Genomic DNA, 24519 nt, shown 5'->3' with positions numbered 1-24519 from the left:
TCTGTGCAATACAAACAAATTAAAAGCGTTTAATGGTGCTACATGAACTTAAAAAGAATACTAAAATGTAATTGCTGTAATGATAATATTGTGCATAATCCATCTTACTGGTGTGTTTTTAATGCATATCAATGAAGGTAGGGTTATTAAATCATAAAACAGTTTGCAGGTTGACTTGATGTCATCTATACTAATGTACTGCAAAGTGTCCTGTAAATGTTCATTTTGGGAGTTTTATTCCAAACACAGCAATAAAACCACTTAAACAAAATTACTATTTAATGTTAATTTAATGTCCCCATGACTTCTAGTAGTGGTATCAAAACAGACACAGTGGGGGTCCGGACCCAGGAACTCTTAGACCCAGAACGGCTGAAGGCTAAACAAAGACTGCACCCATTTTTTTTTTTTTTTTAATCAGGATTATTACTATTAGTTTTCTACAAACAAAAATGTATGCCAACAGAACAATTTTATCGGCTCACTCTATGGTAACGTAAAGACAAAGATTCTCAATTTCAGGTGAATTAACACTCACGAAAACATAGTTATATACTCCATTTCTGCCAGTAAATGCCACTAAATCCTACACATTGGACCTTTAAAGGGGACATGTCCACACATTACTGTAACTGAAAATGTATGGCTATAACTATATTAGATATACTGAGACAAACCGAGTGACAAACTTAATGCAAAACTTTACCAAACATGGATAAGAAGTCTTTGGTTGCATTGTATTCTAAGCGCTTGTGTTGTTGATGAATACAGATGTTCTTACCTTAAACAAATAGTTCAAAATGTTGGGAAATTTTCACTTTCACTTTCTTTTTATGACAGTCAGATGAACAGATGAGAGAGGATCATGCCTGTTAAGAGTGCAGCTGGAGCAAAGAGTCATTTAGCTTAGCGTAGCTTTGCATAAAGACTGGAGGCAGGGCAAAAAACTAGGCTGGCTCTGTCCAACCCTCACCCTAAATTTGCCTTCCAGCACCACTAAAGATCACTTATTCACATGTTATATTTCCATTTTCATATTTCCAATGGAGCCAGAGTCTGCACAGTAGTAATTGCGGGGTGGAGCCACAACATTGAGATTCCACCCATACACCCCTTAAAGACACATCAGCATGGTAAGAATTACCTAAAATGACACAATCCATCTTTGGGGAAGAAAAATTACTGAGTACTTTGATATTTTAATTTGGCCTTTGTCCTATCTGCAGACATGGAGCGGGTGGGGTTAATGACTTATACTGCAGCCAGCCAGCAGGGGGCGCTCAAGTTATTATGGCATCATATTTGAGGAGCTGTCATGTCATCCATCCATTATTACACATGGAGGTACAAAAAGAAAAAGATTTCATATTAAGTGTTATTTATAGGGATGCACTGATTTATCTGCTGGGCATTGGTTTTAGCTGATATTCGCCTTGTTGACTGCCATCAGCCTGTCAGCCGGTAAGATGACATTCACCAATGGCAGGGGCCAATGTTTTTTCGATTGCGCATGCTAAAAAGCAGGGCTCCAGACTAATGGCCACAAACTTAAATAATGAGTACGTGCAAGAAGGATATAATGACTGGCAAATAGACTCTGTGATCTCACTGTTGTGTGACGAGATGGCTTGTAGCAGCCTCCAGTCCACCCGCTGACAACAGAAAAAATGTGTGTGACAAACAGAGATCTTCCCATTTGGGAAGAAAGGACGCAGTTAACTCATTATAGTCTCATCTCAGGACGTAGCCTGTTTTTTTCCCCTGATAATGCTACATTGTGAACAAGGAATCCCTGTTAAAATTAGTATCAGGAGAGCTAGTTAACATGAGCTCTGAGCAGCCAGTGGCCACAACAAACAGCTGACAGAGGATGCAGAGTAATATTATGGTGCATTCAAAGTCTATTCAGAAAGAATGAGTATAAGACAAAACATACAACATTCTCATGATGTGCTCAATTCTATCTTGTAAAATGTACCTTTTGGCGAAAAACAAATAAATCCAGTTGTTTGAGGGAGCAATTTATTGCTGTCTTTACAGCAATATAAATAGAGATGGAATTATGATGTATAAAGTAAAAAAAGCTGCTAAAGCAGCTATGAATCTTTTAAGAAAGTTGTTTTTTCATGGGAAAGGTTATATTAAAGGATGTTTTATAAATGTGTATGATTGATTTTGTTGTCATTCAAAGAGGCTGGATTACTTTAAAGCAGTTCAATATCGGTTGTCGGCCAAATTGTTATATTAAACATCAGTATCGGGCCAGAATTTCAAAATCATTGCATCCCTAGTTATATAGTGAGCTTTAGAGGTGCTGGTAGGCAGGTTTTGTTATCTTCAGACAGAGCCAGGCCAGCCTTTTCCCCCTGTTTCCAGTCTTTATGCTAAACTAAGATAACTGGCTGCTGGCTGTGACTTCATATTTACTGTACAAACATGAGAGTGGTATCAATGTTCTCATCTCACTCTGGGACAAAACTGAATGAGCCTATTTTCCAAAATGATGAACTGTTCCTTCAGCCTCATACCACTGAAGGTGTAAATGATCTTGAACAGATAAAGTATCACACAAACTCTTGCCAAAGACACATTTATAAACTTAACATTCACAATACTTGTCAATACACTTAATGTACTATTTGTGTCACAACTCTAGGATATTAAGTTAAAGTGTTACTTACCACCCACCAGTAGTAGACATCAGAGGGCAGCTGGACGTTGTCTCTGGTCCACACAGGTGAGATGTCCGGGTCGTAGTTCTCATCGAACCAATCAGAAACGCCGGGGTCTCCGACACAGCGTGGGCAGGCACAGGTCTTCTGCTGCGTGGTGTCGGGTGGTGAAAGCCTGTGTGCGCCCACGTAGCTCGGCACTAACTTCACCCGCCTCGACTCCTCCCACCCAGGCGGCTCCAGGTAGTTGAAGCCGACACCCCCACGGAGTGACACGGAGAAGAACAGTGAGGTGAGAAAGACTAGAACCAGCGAGCCAAGGAGAACCCAGAGCCTGCGTGAACATCTCACCCTGCCTCCTTTCTCCGTCCCGCCTCCTCCCCCAGTACTACCTCCGCCTCCTGCCGCTGCGACTGCCCCTCCGCTCAGCCACGGCCTGAGCTCGGACAGTCTGGGAGCTCCCCTGGATGAACCCCCGCCCCAGGACCCCCAGCCCCAGCGCCTGTCCCGGTGCAGGGTGGAGGACGGGATGCGGCCCCCCCACGGCCATGCCCCCACCCCTAGGCCTGCCACTGTCCCCAGCCCACCACCACCTCCTGAGCTGCCGCCTTCACACAACGACCACCAAGGCCCGGTCAGCGTGACTGGGACGACCCCCTGACTAACACTTTGGATCACAGGATCACCCACTATATCAGACTAGTAAAAACACACACACACTCGCACACACACACACACACTCTGACGGAGGACAGTGTGTCAGAGTCAATTTGTCTCACAGTCAAGCTGTGCGCTCAGTGATGCTCCTACGCTTTCTCTCTGTCTCCCGCTGGATTCTCTGTCTCCCTCTCTCTTCACAGCTATCTGCTCGTCTCACACACACAAATGTGTCCACACACACACGCACACACACTGGAGTCGCAGCTGAATTACACACAGCTGTAGCCTGACTGCTTCCTTTGCTTTCAGTGAGAGGTGATCTCCTCGATCACAGTCTCTGCTCTTTTCACCTTTCTATGCTTTCTTCATTCCCTCTCCCTTTAGTTTTTAACTTTCTCTTGTCTGGCTTCCACTGTCTTTACCTCCACCTCTCTCTTTTCCCTCCCTCTTTTTTTCTTTGAATTAACTGCAATGTCCATCTTCAGTGAAATCCAGCGCACGGCGTGGATGGATGCAGCAGGTCGTTCTCGTTCTCTCTGCCATCTGTGTGAATGGTGAGCTCGGCTCCAGCGCTCCGCTTTCTCTCTTTCTCTGTCTCTCTCTTTCCACTGAAGCGACGTAGCCAAAGAAAGCTGGCAGACTAGTTGAGAGCAGCGGAGAGAGGGAGGGAAGATTGGAGGAGGAGGAGAGGGAGGAGGAGCGGTAGAAGGGAGGAGGTCTGGCCTGAAGGGTGCTCCATCACGTTTCTAGCCATCCTAGACCAAAAAAAAAAAAAAACTCTTTTCCTCTTTTTTCTCCTTGGCTGCTTGGTTCCTCTGCCGTTTTCTCGGTATTCACTCTTCTGCTTTTTCACTCGCTGTTTTGCTTTTCTCTCTCGAGGTTCGCCTCGCCTAGTCTCTCTCCATCTCAAGGTCTTTCCTCTCCTCTTTCACCCCTTTCAGTCCATTGTCTTTGTCTGCCTGTTTCACTGAGGCTCTGAGAGCTACTTGGTGAATAGCAGTTGTGTCGAGTTTAAAGCACCCCTCTGATGCCGTTCCTCTGCACACTTTCCTCAGACACAAAGTTTGAAAAAGCTGGTGTAAAAGTTTCAATTCTTTATGATGAATGATGAAATCTTAATAAGATGAAAAACATTGTCTATAAGGGTAGCAGGAGACTTGATGATGCTGTGCAGCATTTGCAACCATCACCTTCTAGATGTCAGTTCTGCAGTTGATGGGGTTCTGCCAAGCTTGGCTGATATGGTATTTAGAAATCACAAAAAAATAGTCCAACAACTAATCAGGAAGTCCTTTCCCTGCTCCACTCTGTACCCATCGAGATGAAAAAAAACCCAAAACAAACACAAAGATAAAAGCAAAAATAACTTTCTGAGAAGTAATCAAAGCATCACAAGCGGATTGTCTGATGTTCTTCTGATGGAAAGATTTTTATGACGACGGTTCACCCGAGGATGAAGCTGCACCAAGGAAAGGCAAAAGTGATGGATGGAGTGATGTGCAGAGGCTGTGATAGAAAAAAAGACAAAACCAATCAGCCCCAAATCTCATCTTCTCTCCAGCTGGCTTTGCGAGGATGACGGGAGGAAGGGTGGGGGCAGCGCCTGTCCTCCAGCCCAGTGTGTGTGTGTGAGTGTGTGTGTGTGCACGTCTTTGTGCCAGTGATTTAATATGAGTATGGTGTTAAGCTAGGGCTGCACACCGTCTGCCAGTTGCACTAATTTAATTGTGTTCTACAGCTGTGCCGGTGTGTGTGTTTGTGCACGCCCCACTGCCTGGCAGCGTAAGTTTCATGAAGCTGGTGAGCTTAAGGTGACTGCTGCTTCGCTCTAATCGGCTACACTGTAATCCCATGGTAAGACGCCTGCAGTACCCACTTTATGCCAGCTGTCTGTCCTGCCCATGTTCATCTGATGCCATATAAACACCTGCTTAATTCACCTGCACACACATACATACACACACACACTGTTGTCTTTCTCCTGCAAAAACAACTACTTTTGTTGGCTGTCTGTGTGTGTGTGTGTGTGTGTTTCTGTGCAACCCCTAAGGCACGAACCACTGCTCCCAGTAAAGTTAGAAAGTTTTTTATGTCATGATCAAATGTTTGTGTGTGTGTGTGTGTGTGTGTGTGATTGTGTGTTGTTTAGGGATTTCTGGCCCAAAGTCTGGCTTCCTGTTCTGTGGCAAACCTGCAGAGACAGAGAAAGAGATAAAAGACAGAATGTCATTTACTGCCATTAGCCTCATTGACCATATTGACATTTTTAATCCTCCTCTCTTTTCTCTCTTTGACCCTCTTCCTCTCTTCTCCCATTCTCATTTCCTCTTCTTTCCCCTCAGTCTCACCCGCCTCATCTCAAACTGCCTCTGTTCCTATTTGTCTCCAGCAGCCCTGTTTCTGCTGTTTCACTTGCACCTGATCTTTTTTACACATCTCTCATTCTTCTTTTCCTCCTCACTCCTCTCGCACAATTTGTTTTTGACTGTGTCCATCACAGTGACAAGGGCAAACATGCAACAAACTTGTGCTCTGTCCTGTTTGCGTGTCCGCTGATTGGTACTGAAGAAATTTCAAAATGTCACTATACTGAATTGGAAATGCTGAAGCAGACTGACAGGATACAGATTGAAAGAGTCAGGGCAGAATACTAAGCAGAGAAACAGACCTCTCAGATCTGGGAGGCTGCTGTGTTTACTGCTGCTGTACCAGATGATCACGCATCTGTGGAGGATATTCGCTAAGCCCACTACAACTTGCCATCAGGTTGCAAAATTTAGCATCACTGCAATTTTTTTCAATGTAACAAGGTATTTATTGAGACTAGAGATGTAAATGAGCTTAGCCGAAGTTAATCTGATGTCTGACTTATTAAGTCCTGCTTATTAAGATCTAAAGCCGGCAGCTGTTTTGATGCGTGTTAAACGAAGAGTGTTTTCTGCTGCTAAACTTGGAATAGTGGTGGCGGAAAAAGCCTTTTTGGAACTACAACTGTGTATTCATTCTGCAAGAAGACGACTGAATGTGAGGAAATGTGACTTAAATAGCCAAATGTCATCAGCTCAACAAAAAGGTCAGTGACTGAATAAGATGTTAAAAATCAATGTGGAAACTTTTGGTGAAACTTTTAGACTACTTTGACGAGACTGTTGCACTAAACAGATCAAAATTATAGAACAAACAGTAAATCCCCACACTGGACTAATATAATATAAGCCATTTAAAGTCTGGAAAAATACAAATTCAAGCAGGTCATCACAAAGAGGTAGCCAATACCATGTGAAGATTTGTTTCTATTGCTGCTCCTTTGTTTTGTGTGCCACATTAAAGTAACTTTGTTATGCATCTCTAAATGTGCTGCATTATTCTTTACTGCTGTCATCAAATGACGCATTTTGTCTGAACTATTAAAGGAAAAGTGTGTAGGATGTCAAAGGATCTGTGAGCAGAAATGGAATATAATCAGCTGAAACTAAGGACTGTGTCTTCCTTAGCTTAGAATGAGGCTGTTATATCTTCATAGGGAGCAGGTCCTCATCCCTGGAGTCCACCAATTTCTACTGCCATGTTTTATCAATAGCACAAAACTGACAAACCAAACACTGGCTATAAGGAGGACCTTTCGTGTTTTTTTTTACGCTACCTGAAGGCTACTGTCGGTCCTACTCACGTAGCAACCTCTACAGTTGGAAAATGAAGCCAGTAATTAAGTGCCGAAAGCTGCAGTTCCTTCAATGGCCACTTGAGGCTGGCGCCAAGAGTAACTTAATCCCCACAGACCCCCCATGTTAAAATGCACAACTTAAGGCAGCCTGGTACAAAAAACAGTTTTGGTGTCTTTGGGGTAAATTCTTAAATTTTATAATTTCTTTAAGTTATGCATAATTAATGGCATGGCCACTTTGAGTTGACAAGTTGCTACCACAGTGACAAAGCTGGGTGGATAGAGTGACCATGGCGTAACTCCAGAGTATAGACGTAGCCATAGCTGTTGCTATTTTAGTGTGTTTTCAGTTCATGGAAGTTAACTATAACATTTTAGTCACCTAATTAAGTCTTGTTCAGTTTTGGTTGTACTAAAACAATGATTTAATGGTTTTAAGCCTGTTTTTTGCGAGCAAAAATTAGCATTAATATTATCACAGTTAACCATAGCTGTAAATGCTAGTGCTAAATAAACTAGCAGCTAGCGTTGGGGTTATCTCCAAACTCTCATCCCAATATGGTCACTTCTGGTTCCAAACATCCAAGATGGCGACGGTCAAAATGCCAAATTGAGGCTTAAACATGGGAGTCCAGGAATCAATGGGTGATGTCACAGTGGCTTTTTCATTATTTTATACAGTCCATGATTCCACTACATGCTTGGAAATTAAAGGGCGGGGGGAGGAGTATTCAGTTGGTTGCAATCTGTAACATCAACACTAGATGACACTAAATTACACACACTGCTCTTTGATTAGAGCTGAGAGGAGCGCAATTTGCTTAAAAAAAAAAAAAAAAAATCCCAATAACTTAATATCAGCTTGTGAGGATGTGTTGCTTTTCTTTGTGTTATTTGATAGTTAAATTAATATATTTTTGGTTTTGGAGTGTCGATCGAGAAAACAAGCAATTTGAGGAAATCTTTAGCTTAAGGAAATTGGCATGGACATTATTTTATTATTTTTGTGACATGCAATAGAGTAAACAATGAGTCAGTTAACTGACAAAATAATCGGCAGTATAACAGATAATAAAAATACATGTTTGTTAGAACCCCAGTATTAAGACTTTGTCTGACCATCTTCCCCATTGCTTCCGTTTTACCAGAGCAAAACCTTGGTGTGGTCCTTTGTCCCGACACATAGCCAACCTCAGTCATTTTTGACAGCAACCTCTCCTTCGAACACCACGTCAATCAAATCACCAGAACTGCCTTTTTCCACCTACAAAACATAGCTCCTCTCCTATCGCCTATCAGTCTCACAGTCTCCAGCTCTTCATCACATCCAGAATTACAACTACAACAGCATTCTTTGTGGTACCTCATCCAAAGTCCTAAATAAACTCCACTACACACAGAACTCACATCACCCTTGTCCTCCAGAACCCCAACTGGCTCCCTGTCCCACGGCAGATCCAAATCAAAGTCCTTCTCAGTGCAATGAGAAGTGCTCTATAAATAAAATTACTTAGTTAATGAGTACCAAAGCTTGTTGGTGCAGAAAAAGAGCCACAACTCTTTAATAAGTCCTTAGTTGTTGTCAGTCTACTCAGTTGTGTACTGAAATGTTCGTCTCTTTTTCCCATCCACCTATGAGAAGCGAATTACATTACGGAGACAGTCTGCCTCTTCTTGCTATACCAAGCAACCCACCCAGCCAGCAATGAACGATTATTTTCCACTACTCTATTTTTGATGCATCGCCATGGCAGCCAGCAAGTGATGCAGGGTTGTTACGGCAACACAAACCACAGAGTCCCCAACCTTGACCCATCTAATCCATGCTAGAGAATCGGGATAGACTCTGCTTTCCTCCAGTTGACATATTTCTTTATGTTCTATTTCCATAATAGCTGTATATATCATGCCTTCAGTGACAGAGTAGCACATATTCACTCACACCTGGAGCCACAGCCTTGGCTGTCCTGGTGGTTTTTCATAACTTTGCTTCTGTCACTGGATGCCATCTGCGTGTAAAAGTGCACTGACAAACTGCAGCCAGATGCACACAAACACAAACATATTAAGAGCTGACAGAGCCTGTGACATTACTACAGTCACAGTCCTAATGAGCTGCAGGTTCACAATATTAACTTAAAGGGACAGTTCACCCCAAAATCAAAAATATATATTTTCCGTCTTACCTGTAGTGCTATTTATCAATCTATATTGTTTTGGTGTGAGTTGCAGAGTGTTGGAGATATCGGCCATAGAGATGTCTGCCTTCTCTCCAGTGTAATTGAACTAGATGGCGCTCAGTCTGTGGTGCTCAATACACTAAAAATTCAACAGCAATCTTTTGTTCTACTCAAGATAATCCACAGACCTTGCTGTGAACAGCATGGTGTAGGAGCTACTTTCTGTCCACCGAAATACACCCGCCAACCCTATCACTGTGCAGAAGGAAGAGTACATCTACTCATGGAAATGAGACTCACACTGATAGCACAAAAAGTTAACATTTATAGCTTCTTCCTTGCAAAGGCACATTATGAGACAGAAGATCGCTGGGCTCCTACAGAGATGCAAAATACACAGACTTTATAGCTGTTTGGCATCTTTTTTGTTGTTGATTTGTTCATCTCTTTGTCATTGTTACGCATCTCTTTGTGGTTTTGTGTCTCTTTGTAGCTGCTTTGTGTCTCTTTTCTAGGTCAGTGCGTGTCTCTTTGAGTGACACTTTGCTGGTGAAGGCCAGGGCACTCTGGGCCCTTGGGCCTGTGCGTGGTAGACCCAACAGTAATCTATCTTTCCTGAGCTGTAATGTCAGCTAGCTCAGTGGTGTTGGGCGAGCCAGCAGCTGATGCAACTTCCTTCTGTGTAGTAATACGATTGGTGGGTGTGGCTCAGAAGAACGAAAATAGTTCCTACATGAAAGTGCTAACAACAAGGTCTGTGGATTATCTTGAGTAACCAGGTCATGAATTCCAGAAAGAGACATTGCTGTTGACGTTTTCTGATGTATTTTTTGGCACTGTGAGCACCCCATGCCAAGTGCCATCTAGTTCCATTATAGTGGAGAGAAGGCAGACATCTCTACAGCCAGTATCTCCACAGGATTCCTATTGCTTAAGGAAAGTGGGATACAAGACTTTTTAAGATCTTTTAATGTTACTAGCAATGAAATTAAAGACCAGTTTTACAAAAAAAACAATAACTTAGTGTTTTGCCCAAATATTTATTATTACATAAAACATTCATTTTCTAGTGATGTTAAAGTAAGAGGCATTTGGTAATTTTTTTTAAAGATTTCACAATGCAAAATGAATATAAACATGCCAATTAAGGCCTTATTTTTGTATTAATAATTCCAGTGCCTTTAAATACTTTTTAAAGATCTCCAGAAACCCTGCTCCAACACTCAGCAACTCACACCAAAACAATTTAGATTAATAAACAGCACTACAAGTAAGAGGTAAAAGATGTATTTTTGATTTTGGCGAGATGTGTCTCTTTAACTGTTTGGTTTTTCTGCCAAATAAGTGTTTGTTACACTCCAAAGGTTCATTTTCAGATTCTGTGTTATGGCTTGTTAGCATTCCTTCTATTTGTCACTAAAGCCAAGGGATACAATTAATGTGAGCATGATGCTTGCCTCTGCCCCTTTGGTTTTAATAAGACATGTTCCCAATGCAACTGAGAGCATTCTTTATTGAATTCATGATTCATTTTTGAAGAAAGCCAATGACAAATGCAGTTAATTGTTGACTATGGCAGCCGTTAATGGAAACAGCTGTCAACATTTTCCACTGTATTTCCCACAGTTATCCATAACGTCCTTTAGAGTCCACATAGCTGTCAATTAAATCTTCTGGTAAATGATTCATCACATCAATGAACAAGTTTCTACACACGGCTCATTGCAAGAAAACACAGTTAGTTTGCATCGATAGCGGCAGAGTCCTACACACGCTGCGGCTCAAATGTTTTTCATCAGCTCAGACACATCACCTGTCTGGGTGTTAATACATTTATACCAGGGGAGCAGCTTTCAGTATGTGTATCTGGCTTGTGTGTTTTGTATTCTGCCCAGTTTTTGTACACTGTTCTATCTCCTGAATGGTAACATTTCTCTTGCATTGATTTCAGTCCAACTTTAACAGGAGCTCGCCACTTTAAACTGTCAATCACCTCCCCCACATTCCCTACCTTCGCTCTCTCCATTTTCTGCTTTAGGCGTACCTATTGTCCTGTCATATTCCTGGGAGTTTGATGCCATCACATTTTTTACAGCTAGCAACTATCATCCAATACCCTCCTGCCGGCCTCCTTCCTGTAACAATGGCTCTTAACAGGTGCCGGAAAATTTCAATCTTTCTACTCTGCCTCCTGTTGAGTGGTCTTGTCTGTGACACCCTCGCTCTTCTCAGTCTCACCCCCTCTCTTCGTTCTGGAGGTGAGGGTGTCTTAATGACTGAACAAAACAAACTCAAGTACAAATCTACCCCAATGCATCCGGCTTTTAGGCACTCATTGGTCTAAAGCCCAGGCCACATGCTCCTCAGTGTGTGTGTGTGTGCCAGACAGTTCTGGCACTCCCAGTAGCAGTTTTACTTCACATTTCTTTGCACTACTGCAGAACAGTGAGTACCAGCAATATTATTATTGACAGTGAAAACCTGCCCTGGGGTGACTGACAGTTCTGCTCCAGGTCTGCAGTCCATGAACAGATGATAAATAAGTATTCTGTAAAGGTTATCCTAACATAATAAACATTTTCTTACAGAGAGGGGTGATTATATCAACACAGAATAATGTTCCCCACCATTTAAAGGATAAGTCTAATAATATTTTAGATTTCAGTACTGCCAACACATCGCATGAAAGGACCAAAACCAACATGAATAGATCCTTTTCACACATATTGTTTATGTTGCCAAAACATGACATAGATTATTTCTCTGTGCCATAAAGCTCCATTGTTGTCCAACAAGACAAAGGCTGCGTTCAGCGCTGCATGAAAAAATCACAGCCCTCTTATTCATTTGAATGAGGCCAGTCCGGTGGTGCAGTGGGGGTACCGGCAAATATTTTCCTTTTTTCTCCTACCACCCAAAGTCATGCCCATAGAGTGAGCTGTTGGCTCTACATGAAGCTGAGTGTGAGTGATTGTGTATCTACAGTACTGTAAATAAGCCGTGAAATTATAATAATAGTAATAAGAAGAATGTGCTTCATTGTCCCCTGGATGAAAGTATTTTTTCATCCTGTTGTTATACACATTTAACACACACAGGCACATTCATCAAATGTGGCATCAGAGATAGCAGAATGATGGGTCGGCACAGCGCAGCGCCCTGAGGAGATAGAGGTTCTCTAACTTGCTCAAGGGCACCTTGACAGTGCCCATGAGGTGAACTGGCACTTTTCTAGGTACCAGTCCACACTCTGTACTTGGACCGCGCAAGGACTTGAACCAGCAACCCTTTGGCTCCCAAGCCAAGTCCGCACAGACTGAGCTACTGACGCCATCTATGGATAGGTGTTTCCCTGCCTTCCAATCAGTGCATTCTGGGATAGGCTTCACTCCAACCTTGACTATAACCAAGTAAAGAAAATAAATGAATGTATGGTGCACTGTTAGCTGCAGAAACTAAAAAATATCCCCTGAATAGCTGGAAAAGACTGACAAGACATGAAAGAAATTACCAACTCAAGCCAAAAGATTATTCAATTTTTAACTGATGTTGAAAATGTGAGAGACCCCAAACATAATGACATGTAAAAACAAACGTGACAGTATGTTCCTGTATTATGTGGAGAGCAATGATTTGTCCAAAACAGAATACCACACACTAACAGATTCCATTCACACAGTCCTGACTCTAAAACTGAAAATCTTGTACAATCAAATGTGACTTACGTGAGTAAGAGTAAGAAAACTAGTTGTGAGTGTTGTCACTACTTTTTACGGAAAATTAGTGAAGCAAAAAAAATATGGTTGAAGTCACGGAGACAGGGTGAACATGGACTGTACATGTTACATGCTGGAGTTGATCCCATTTAATGTTGCATTAAAATTCCCTGAAACCTCCGAGACAGCTGGCAATCATCAGGGTTCGCTAGTATTCACTGAACTCTTAATACTTGCGATCTGAAAACAGTGCAGCCATGATGAACATTCGAGGGATGTGAAAAACACTAAAGGGGCGCCCCAGTAGTTCACCAAATAACTCTGAGCCCTGCTTGTCTTTCCTCACCCTCTCAAAGCCCCTTTTCCACTGCACAAAAAACCCCACTATCACCCGCTAACATCTGGCTTTATAATGTAATGGGAAAGATTACTGTTGGCATTCACACTGGGTCAAACAACTCTGCAGTAGTCACAATCATCTCCAGGTCCGATCAGCAGTGATAAGAACAACCGGGCAACCCACTAATTTTAGCCCCACTGTCACAGGCTACCATGCTGCTTTCTACAGTTTATTCACCTGTTTTCTAGCCTGTCTGTGACTTCAAACGTGACACACACACACACACACACACACAAAAAAAAAACTAAATTAAAAAAAAACTGCACACACACTGAAAGGCATACTCGTCTGCTGCAGAGCCATGTACATAGCTCCTGTCTACTGGCAATGGGAGGGGAGTCTATTGCCTATTTTTAGCAGGTTAACCCATGTTTAAAAAAAAACAAAACACATACACAATTTTAGTGGAAAAGGGGTAAAAATGAAGCTGTAAAATGCGAGAAAAAAAAATCTTTCAAAACACTTAATATACCACACATGACAGGAAAATCTGGCAAGATGATCACAATAAATCAGGGCTTTGCTGATTAAGTTTTGTGGGGAGGGAGGAATCGCCCTGAGTCATGTGTACTGTGTGCCCGGCTTTAGCTGGGATCATGTCCATCTCCTAATCTAATGCAGACTAATGAAATAATTTCCTGTAAAAAGAACTAACAACTTGTTCTTCCTGCCTGTCACCCACCATGTTTGTTCACTCTAAAGTCTAAACTCTGGTTGTTCGTGAATAGAATCTGTTGGGCAAATTGTTGCTCTTCACTTACTATAGGAACAGAATTGTTAAATCAATTGTGACATGTTATAATGTGTGGGGTCTCTCACATTTTCAACATGAGTTTTGCGGGGGCCTACAGTCACTAGCTCCTGTTCTTACTCGTCTGGAGACGTACAATGACCGACAAAGCAATTAGCTTCTTCAGCCAGCCTGCATGTCTGGGTGCATATATCCATGCATATATCTTTCAGGTTTAATTACCATCTTTAATTACTTTAATTACTCGCCTTAACTGTTGCTGTCACTAAGCACGTTGTTGCCAGCCTTCCATTAGCCTGTGTGGGTGAGTCAAATCTTGTTCTCAGTCGACCCGTGTCTTATTTTTCTCCATCTCCTGCCTCACTTTCTCTCATCATCACAGTTTAAAATAAGGCGTCAGCAAAATTCCGCAATGGAAACATCTGTTATTAGCAGCTGTTATCGTGGTACAGACCATTTCCAATTACTTTTCCCAATCACCCTCCCATAATCTACTCCCCCACCTCCCACTGCTTCCTCTATCTGCTGAAGTAACCATTTGTTTCTGATTATTTCCTAGTCCCCTCATTCATCCCATTCTCCTCCAGTCATCACTGTAACTAGAGTGTGTTTATGACAATGAAAGATTGATGCCAACATTACAGGTGCATAGCTCCCACTGAGACCTCCCCCACCACGCATGTCTTCATCTCTCCCATCTTGCTCCCTCTCTGCCGTCCATCCTCGCAGTAGAAGCATCTGTCTGTAGCAGTTGATCTTATTGATTTTCACAAGGTTCAAACAGGTTCTAATAATTTTCCATCACTTCTCTCTCTTTGCTTTCCTCCAGTTTTTTTCTCTTGACCTTGCTGTCTCATTTGTCAGTGTTTTTCACCGTTCCCCTCCACCACCCCCCCCTCTCTCTTTCCATTTCAATCACAGCTGCAGATGACACGAGTCAGAGACAATAAAATGCTGCCATTCTGGTTGTTACACGTGCCTAATATATACCTCCACTCCCCCCTCACCCATCCTCCCTCTGCTTTGTCTCTTTTTACTCTTTGATTCCTGGCTGTATGCAGCGTTTGGCAATAACAGTGCTTTACTGTAATTTCACAAACCAGAGGCCACCTTCACCATCAACATAAATTATAGATGCAGGGTTCAATGGACAGTCGGAGTAAAACGTGATCTATATTTTGTAATGCAATCCTCTCCTCTTTACCCTGCCTGCACTTAAAAAGAAGCTTGTGGCATATAGAAACTTAACTTGAAAACTAGCACAAGATGATGCACTTGGCACCCTAAGCTTTGGAGTGAGTACATGTGTTTATGTTTGTATGTAGAAGCATCATGATATTAATTGGTGTTCTTATACTTTAATACTGTTTTGGCACAAGATAATACTTGTTTTAATGTCCTTTAAGTCTGTGTTGCTGTGATGAAAGAAACCTTGAACCTTGTCTGTCAGAACTCTACCTGTGCTCTCTCCCTGTCCATCCTCACTAAAGCTAAAATCATTAACAGTGTGAGGACGATGCCGCTGCTGCTGCTGTTTTATGCTTTTGTAAGGTAATAACCCCTTCTCTATTCTCTTTTCCTATTACAGTGCACACAGAGGCTCTGCAGCTTCAACAAACTAAGTCTGAATGACATGCAAACACTTAACCCTGGCCTTGTATGGAGAGATAAATTTGGTCATTTGTTTGTTTGCTGGTTTAGAGAACTGACATCACTGAGCCGTATATTTATTTCTTTATGGTCAACTGGGGTTGGGCCATATTAAAATTCCTGATGATACTGCTTGAAGAAAAACAATGTTATACGAAATTATTGTCCAAAAAACCCAAAAAACCCCTGAAGAGCGTGACGCACTTAGATATAAATATCTATGGACTGAGGACACATGTTGCAATACCAAAAAAAAAGGCCCTGACACACCAAGTTGATAGTCAGCTGTCGGTGAGCATCAGTCGCGGTGTGTAGATGGCAGTGTGTCCCGCACTGTTGGTCCTCGATGGCCCTTGTCATTCCTTCATTCAAGCCTAAGAATTGCCACATAGGTGCATTTGCATTCTTTTAGCAAACAAAAGTGGACATATTTCCTGCTGCACTTCAGCAGCTACTCTGCGTTAATGTAGCCGACACACTGTTACTTTGTTACTTCCAGTGTGAAAACAGCATAGGCTACATGAGTAATTACATACAGTGTCAGACATATGCTAGCATGTTGTTTCATATTTTTGACACGCTACAAGAATGTGGTGAAGCATGGACAAAGCAAGAAAAAAGAGAGACTGAAAATAGCAGAAAATTTGTAACAGGTGTTGTATAACTGAATATCGTTCTGTTATCATGGACATGTGAGGACCTTTCTGTGGCAAAAAAAATGGACGTAGCTACTGTGACTTCATCTATTGGATTGTTCGGTCTTCGCCATCTTGGCTTTTTTGAAGCCAGAAGTGATCATATTTGGAAGAGAGGCTGGCGCTGTGGAGGAGCGAGGGGTGGATCTGACTGCGAAGTCGAGGACACTATCAGCAGACAGCCTGTCATGCTGCCCGCCCTTAATTTTGTGTAACTTTAAGCTTTAATAAAATGGAAACCAGTGAGCCTCAAGTGGCCATTAGAGGAACTGCAGTTTTTGGCACCTCAGTGTTGGCTTCATTTTTCAGTAGGGTTGGGTCGGTTCTCGGTATTATCAGTTTGGTTCAGTACTCCGTCTTGGACCGGGGTTTTTTTTTTTTTTTTTTTTTTTTGAGACCAACTGGACCGCATGCGTCATTTTACGGTGGAACGTGTCACACAAAAGACTGCTCGGCATGTATTTTTCACATCGCAGGGATTTTTCACGGACATTTTTACAGGAAACTACAAGGCGGAAGTGCGCTCGACTATGGACGCCTGAATGACTGCGGACATTCCTCGTGGAGTCCGCTCCGCTTATAGTACGCCCAAGTCTGTGAGCACCTGTGTCTGCCTCTTCACCAAGCGCACAGCAAGCAGGAGAGAGAGGGGGGTGGGGATGGGGCGGGGACTGAGCTAGGGGGTGCGAGTGCGCATGCGCCAAGGGCTCTACTGTAGCCTGGAGTTTTTTTTAACAGTGACGGGGAGTCGATTATGGCGGACAATTTAGTCTCGAAGAAATCAAGGAATGCGCCAATATGGCAACACTTTGGCTTTGAGCCAGACTAAGGAGGCAACCCTTGTTTGCACTGACTGAATAAGCTAAACCTGCAAATTTATTTGTAAGGAATAAAAGAAACAACATGTTACTGTCACTCTGTTGTCCTAAGGTCGTTTTTTATTTTAAATGAGTCAATTGCGCCCCCAAGTGGCGAAAATCTGGTATTACCGATGCGTTTTTTCACAAAAACCGGACCGTTTTTTTTTTCTCATACCGACCCAACCCTATTTTTCAGCCATGGGGGTCGCCGCTTGTGTTCAACCATAATCATGTCATATCGCCCAAGCCTGATGTCACCTGTGTTTTTTAATGTAAGGGCTTAATCACACCAGACAGTGACACAGTAAGAAATCTCCCACAAGTCTTTTCAAGACATAAAACCTATGATGACAAAGGCATGTAGGGACTACTTCCATTGCCAGATGGTGAACTACAGTGGCTGGTGAGCTAACACACTAGCCAGTCTGGTAAAAGTACACCAAGTTTGAACTTTGTGCAAAAATTTTGTGCAGTGAATCTATTAATCACAGCAATTCTGTCGGATGAATCAATTTTGCTGTGGAATTACAGTTTTACATTTTGCTGCCATCCATGGCCATTAGTCTCAATATTGACTGATATGACTATTTTGCTTTACTTTACTTTAATTTGCAAACATTTGCAAAAACCATAACTTATGCAACACAAAGACAGATATATGCTAAATGCATTACAAAACAAAAGATATGAACCTACCACAAAAGACTGTCCTGTTCCTCAGACAAAAAGAAAATATTTCGTGCCAAGTAAAGACAAATTAAAACACGAAGATGTTCACTGGTTGATGCTTAAATCTAGGGATATTTCAACGCCTGAGCCTTACTCATTCACAATCACTGCCTTTAATATCCAAGACTTTTGCAAAGTCTCCTGTCTGAAAACATGACTACATTTGAAGCTTTAGCAGAGACTCTGGACTTGTGTTACAGAAAACCACTTAAAGAAAGACCTTCAGCAACAACCTGGATCTAATGTCTCTGCTTCAATGTATCTGAGACAAACGCCCCTAACTATGAAAGTACTTGCCATCTGGAAACACAGAAGAAGTCATGACCAGCTTCGAACGACACAGTGAGGAGAGAAAATGAAAGCATGAAATGAAATATAGCCAGATCAGAAAATAATCCCAGACACTGTCAAAGAGCAGCCAATTTGAAAAGAAGATAATGGGTTATTTATCACCGAATTCAAGTGTCTCCATTTTTATGAACTGCAAGCAGAAAGCCTCGCTCTGCAACTGGGCTGTAGCCATGGAAACCCACTATCTGTATCCTATAGAAAGAGATGATTCTTTCATTCCTGCCCTCAGTTAATTGTGCCATACAGCCTCTCTGATTACACAAAATTACTGTAAAAATCCACTCCTTAAAATGTAACTGGCAAAAACAGCTTCATTACACAATTTCATGTTCCTCCTTCTTCCTAACTCTATCCACAAGTCCCAACGATGTGTTTTTCATATTTAATATGTATCTTTTTTTTTAGTGCGATTTATATTCTGATATACTCACAATGTTTCCCAACCAGCATGATCACATTCTTCAGTGTATTTACTAAAATTTATAACCACATCTGAAACTATCATTTTCCTGGGAGTGACGGATCATACCTGCTGCAAGGAAAAAGTCCCAAAAATCTATCTTAAAAAATCATCAGAAAGCTCATTTTACCATGATATTTGGGAAACAATGTGTTTTAGAAAAAGTTTATTTTTACTTTTTTTTTTTGCACATTGATTTACTGGTTGGCAGAATCAATTGTCTGCTGGGCTTCATAAGGGAAGACAGAAAACCTTTGAAAGCACTGATCTAGCAAATGCAGTCATCTTATTTGACTGCACAGTGCATTATAACACTTCTGTATACTCAACAGTTGAAAATGATTTTTTTGGATTTTGGCATGGAATTAAGTGGCTTTTTTAGAAATGGGCAGACATTATGGAACAGCTAAATATCACATAATTATCAATAAAGCAGGTTTGGAAGCTGAAAGCGCATTATGGAATTTAAAGTATGAAATACATCAATGGAATCCAACATTTTAGCCATGCAACAATATGATTCATTTGCCAATATTTTTGTCAAATAAACTGTTTGGTCAGTAACCAAGCAGCAACCACTGGGGCTCAAAAAATGAGGTGTCAAAAGCTGCAGTTCCTCTAATGGTCACTTGAGGCTGGCTCAGTCCCCATAGACTCCCATGTTAAAATGCCTAGCTTCACAGCAGAAATAAACATGTTCACAGCCTGGTAAAAAAAAAAAACAGTTTGGGTCTCTATAGCTAATTTACCCATCAACTGTATGAGGGGTGAATTTCTATATAACTCACTGCGCACAATTAGGGGCAGGCTGATTTAAGTGACAGGCTGTCTGATGATAGTGTCCTTGATTTCTCAGTAAGAGCCAACCCTTGCTCCTCACAGCGCCAGCCTCTCTCCCAAATATGGGAGAGAGCTCCAAAGAAACAAAATGGTGACAGCCAAACTCAAGGCTTCAGAAAGGAAGTTCACAAACTAATGGGTGTCGTAACGGTAGCTATGTCCATTATTTTTACAGTCTATGTCTGCAACACATCACAAAGTAGTAAAAAGACCAACCACTCCCCTAGTCAAAGCTGATTAAGATTTCTTATGTTATCCATCCATTATTTCAAAATCCAAACATATTCAGTTTAGACTGATATAAAACAGAAGAGCAACAAATCTTCCCATCGCAGAAGATGGAACAGCCAACAGATAACAGATAAATCTGATCTGGCAGTTTGTCCTGTGGCAGAGATCATTTCCTGATTCAGCAAAAGGTTAGCCGTGGATTCATTTTATTGCATAAATATAATTTTGTTGCATAAATTATGATCACTAAAGCTTTTATTTGCGTTGTTAAAAATACTCGTGGTATGGAAAAGCCAGCTCTCAAAACCAAACCATAAACATGAGTAATTTTAAGATGTTCATATTTTATATCTTCCCAACACCTTTCATGCTAATTTGACAGAATTCATCAAACGGCACCAATAAATAGAAATGCATGCGCGCATAAAAAGATTTAAACTTTAAAAAGAGGAAGTAAATAAATGACAAATGGTAATTCAAGTAAGATGAGACAGGAGGTACTGCAGGACTTTACCTTCCTGTTTTAAGTGTAAACTGTGTCTGCCCTTCTATGATTCCCAGCCTGTGTCTTTCTTGGATGTGCGCAGGATATACATTTAGAGTGTGGCTCAATCAGAGGAAGAGCTGAAGTGTAAAATCACAGGCAGTCACAAATCTGTGAAGGGACTCATCCATTAAAATCTCCAAAATCAGATAATGATTTAACATCTGATAATTCAATCGGCTTTCAAATCAATTTTAGCTGACATGACAAGCCACTGTAAGTCTAATAGGATGGGTGTTATTACGTGGTCTCTAATTTTTTGTCTTTGCCAAGATCCCGGCAGCAGCATTTTGAATAATCTGAAGCTCTGCAATTGCTGAGTGCAATTTCCTAGTTTAGTGCTGTCAGCATGACTATAATTAGAGGCGCCTGGGTCCTATGGCAAAAGATCACTTCAGAGTAAAGTCTCCTGGCCTGAAATGATTAACACTGTAAGACTGGATGCCCAATCCTTACACAACAATTAGATGTCTGAAAATGTCTTATGTTACAAATTTCATATACACTCAGATCCAAGTTTATTAGGTACACCTAGCTAAAACTAATTCAGCAATAAAGAGGTGTCAAAAACACTTTAAAAGGGGGCTAGATTACGTAATATAAAAAATACCTGGGGGGCAGCTGCTTCTCACATTGTATGAGTTATTAAAAATAAACAAATAAATCACATGCAAATGAGACGCAATGCAACTTTTTCATGTTTCGGTGAGAAAGTACTCAAGTTTCCATCACTCCTGAAAGTGGCGGCCCTCGCTGTCGAATTTGCTCTCCTTTGCTATGGCCATGTCTGCCACCTAGCAAAAAAATGTCCACTGTTAGGTAACTCTTCCATTTACTGGTTTATGAAACATATTAGTTCCGCCTGCATAGTTCCTACTAGGGGTGATATATCCCTCAAACAATATCACAATATTTCAGGGTATTTTTTTGATAATGATATTCTTTACATACTGAAAATGACTCATTGAGTTACTGTTGTTGTTTACAAACAAAAGAAATGAGAGATTATTTTGTTTAGTTTTGACTGAATATTTTAAGGCAAACTGTTAGGTTGACATGTACAACTATCTCACTTATTCTGATGCAATTCTATTTTCTTCTATTAATAATGAAATATAGATATATATAAATATTTTTTTACCAATTGTCATATTGTCAAGAATAATGTTATCGCAAAAATCCCCTGAAATATCGTGATATTATTTTAAGGCCATATCACCCATCCCTAGGCAGGCCACCAGTATATGTTGGGCATGGTCCGCTTACAGTGTTTCTCTTAGGTTGACTGCCTTGGCCTGGCAGATGGGCTGGGGGGAAGGGTTCAGTCTTCCACCTACCACCACACCAAATTCCATTCTCAAATTTAACACTCTAAAGTTTCTTTAAATATTGAACATTTATTCGGATTTTCCAAATATTTGTAACTTTCCCAAATCCAAATGAACCAACCTTTACATTGGCATTAATTAGAGCCACTGCACATTCAAAAAGAAAATGCATCACTTTTAAAGCTAGTTTGTGTGTTGCTCTCAATATTTCCTCCCTCCAAAACAGTGGTGAAGTACAGCAGGAGCAAATACCAGGATCTGAGGTGCCTGTCTGTAACTTGTAGCCTACTGTCAACGTTATCTTCACTTCACCTGTTCACCTGGCTTCGGCAGTCTAGATAACAGACACTTAACGGACCTGCTCTTGTAACAGATATGTGAACTGTCCACAGACATTTGCATCGTTCATGGACTCGTAGCAGTGCCCCACTGCAGGGTGAATATAAGGGAACACTTAACATCGGTCTATGGGCCTCAGTTGGCCCAACTGCCAGACTGCCCGGTCTAATACAATAATACAACAGTCCTGCAATAAATCCACCTTTCTTGAAGGTTATAATGTTCAGGTTTTATTTGAACTTTTTCCGACAGGTGTTGATTCAACTGTATGTTGTGCTAGATTATCCAGAAATCCCTTGATCATAAGTAGCTTCTAGATATTTTTACAAAACGTACGACACTATCAAATATAGTATATACACTTTAACGAGCCTGCTCTATATGATACTTACTGAGTGAAATATTGAAACACTAGACACAGTTTTTATGGCTACATCACTACATTAAATTTAATGGTTTAGATTAATATTCCGACGTGCCCTCTGCATCATTTTAAGCACATTCCTTGACATTCATCCTGACACATTCTGAATCTGAGGAAACTTTATGTTGATACTTTATAATTAGAATTTATTATACAGTTTGGTGGGGTCTGTGAACTGAGGTTTTTAGAGGTTAACAAAGTAGTTGGAAACTTTTTTGCACTGGAGATGAAATCACAGATGACTTGTTTTCCCAGAGGTCTCGGGAACTGACAAAGAGTCACAGAGATAATCAGGCCAGATGGGAATTTGCATATTGAGGAACAACTCAAAAGGTTCACAGGAGCAGCATGTTCCCAGCATAGGAAATTAAAACCTGGTGAGGACATACAGTAACGACATTGTCAGCGACGCTTTCCAACAGGGGTCAAGGGGACATTCACTATGGTTCATTAGGTAAAATTTTGTTCTTTAACGTTTAAGTTAACAGCACAAATAGTGCTACCCTTTGAACTGCTGACATTAATTAATGACTTTCATTACTTGGCTGAGAGGCATGATTTGCTTTTTATTATCCATAAGGTTTCTGGAACCATCCTAAGCATCACAAACAGGCAATGTCACTGCATGGGCAGGCAAGTGGTTAGTTTAGTTTTGTATAAATCGTGCCTTGGCGTCATTGAGCAAAGCTGGGAAACTCATTAAAATTCCCAAGAGCAATTGTGACCTCTCTTGAAAGATGTATATTGGAGATACAAATACAATTTACTTCATCTAAAATGAAACAATAACTGTTTAATCTGTTGTCATGTCAATGGATGTCAGGTCTGGGATTGCAGAAATAATTTTGCTGATAATATATTCCCTTAATATAGCAAGTGACACATTTAAATGGGGAAGTCAAAGAGAAATTCCCAAAGGAAATTAATTTGAGATGTCAACCTACTTCGAATTAAGTGATTGAAATTCATTGTATTCTGCCTTCCCTTGCACAAGAGTATTGTCAGTGGTGAGACTGAATTAAGAATCTTTGTTTTCAGCGAGTTTGGGGCTTTCATCAGCAGTCAAACAGAGGGAAGGGGGGCAGGCTGAATGCTAGATGTGAGGGGGAGAGAGGAAGAGAAGGAGAAGAAGAGCATGAGACAAAGATAGTGAGAGAAAGAAAAGATAGAGACAGAGAGATAGAGAAAGAAAAGTCCATCCAATAGCTCCCCAGTGGCCAATTAAACACATCAGACATATTTCTGCTGGAGGAATTCAAATGAGTAATGCGTGACTGCTTGTGTGTATGAGTCTCTAATATTGTGTGTCATGTAAGCATGCTTTATCTGTAATTCTGCCAGCATGAGACAGGCAGGAAAAGAAGAGCAAGTGAGAATAAATGTGTGATCCAACTATTGAAGACACGGAGAGTCCCATACGCTGCCGCTAAGAGGTGCCAAAAGGTCACAGATATGGCTTTTCTACTGGCGAGAGACCAAATCCTGATCCAAAACCATGAATTGTTCTGAGCAGCTTTAATGTGATAACATCCAACTTTCTGGTGACAACAGTGGCTCTATTCCCCCTGCTATTCCTTTATTATACAAGAGAACTTGTACAACCCAATCAACAGGAAATAACGTAGGAATCGTACATTTCTGCAAACCATGGATACCTTTCATCTGTATGTATTTATGCAGCAGTAGTAGTAGTGCTGCATGCAGCGTATTGATTTGCCCGGCCCCTCTCTCTCTCTCTACATTTAAAAAAAAATGATTAACAGTATTATTAACAGTTTTAACAATGGTCGAGTTGAGCCGTCTCAGTGTGAGATTAACAGCTCGGTGTCTGATGTTGACTGCTGCTGCCAGGCTTCTGCCCAAGCGACAAAATAAGATGAGTAGTGATGAGATCACGTTGTGCTGTGTTAGCTTGTGCTAACCAGACAGAGGGAGAAGGAGAAAAGCTGCTCACGGGGACAGAAATTTTAGAAAAGCTGCCATGAAATCAGGTAGGCTATTTCAACAATCCCAAAAACAGCCTGT

At 41.2% G+C, this 24519-nt stretch overlaps 1 protein-coding gene across 1 annotated transcript in view; it reads right to left on the bottom strand.

Annotated features, from left to right (window-relative positions):
* Positions 1-8127, bottom strand: part of st3gal2 (ST3 beta-galactoside alpha-2,3-sialyltransferase 2) — a 29815-nt gene extending 21688 nt beyond the window's left edge. Inside the window, exons 1-2 of the mRNA XM_078168355.1 lie at positions 8116-8127; positions 2682-3371 (exon numbers count right to left, since the gene is read on the bottom strand). Of these exons, the coding sequence (XP_078024481.1) occupies positions 2682-3371; positions 8116-8127 (702 nt within the window). The remainder of the gene's footprint in view (positions 1-2681; positions 3372-8115) is intronic.
* Positions 8128-24519: the final 16392 nt, after the last annotated feature.

Source organism: Epinephelus lanceolatus, chromosome 5, assembly GCF_041903045.1.
Source record: "Epinephelus lanceolatus isolate andai-2023 chromosome 5, ASM4190304v1, whole genome shotgun sequence".
NCBI lineage: Eukaryota > Metazoa > Chordata > Actinopteri > Perciformes > Serranidae > Epinephelus > Epinephelus lanceolatus.
Note: the sequence above shows the minus strand (reverse complement) of the source record. Positions and strands in the feature narration are given on the sequence as shown.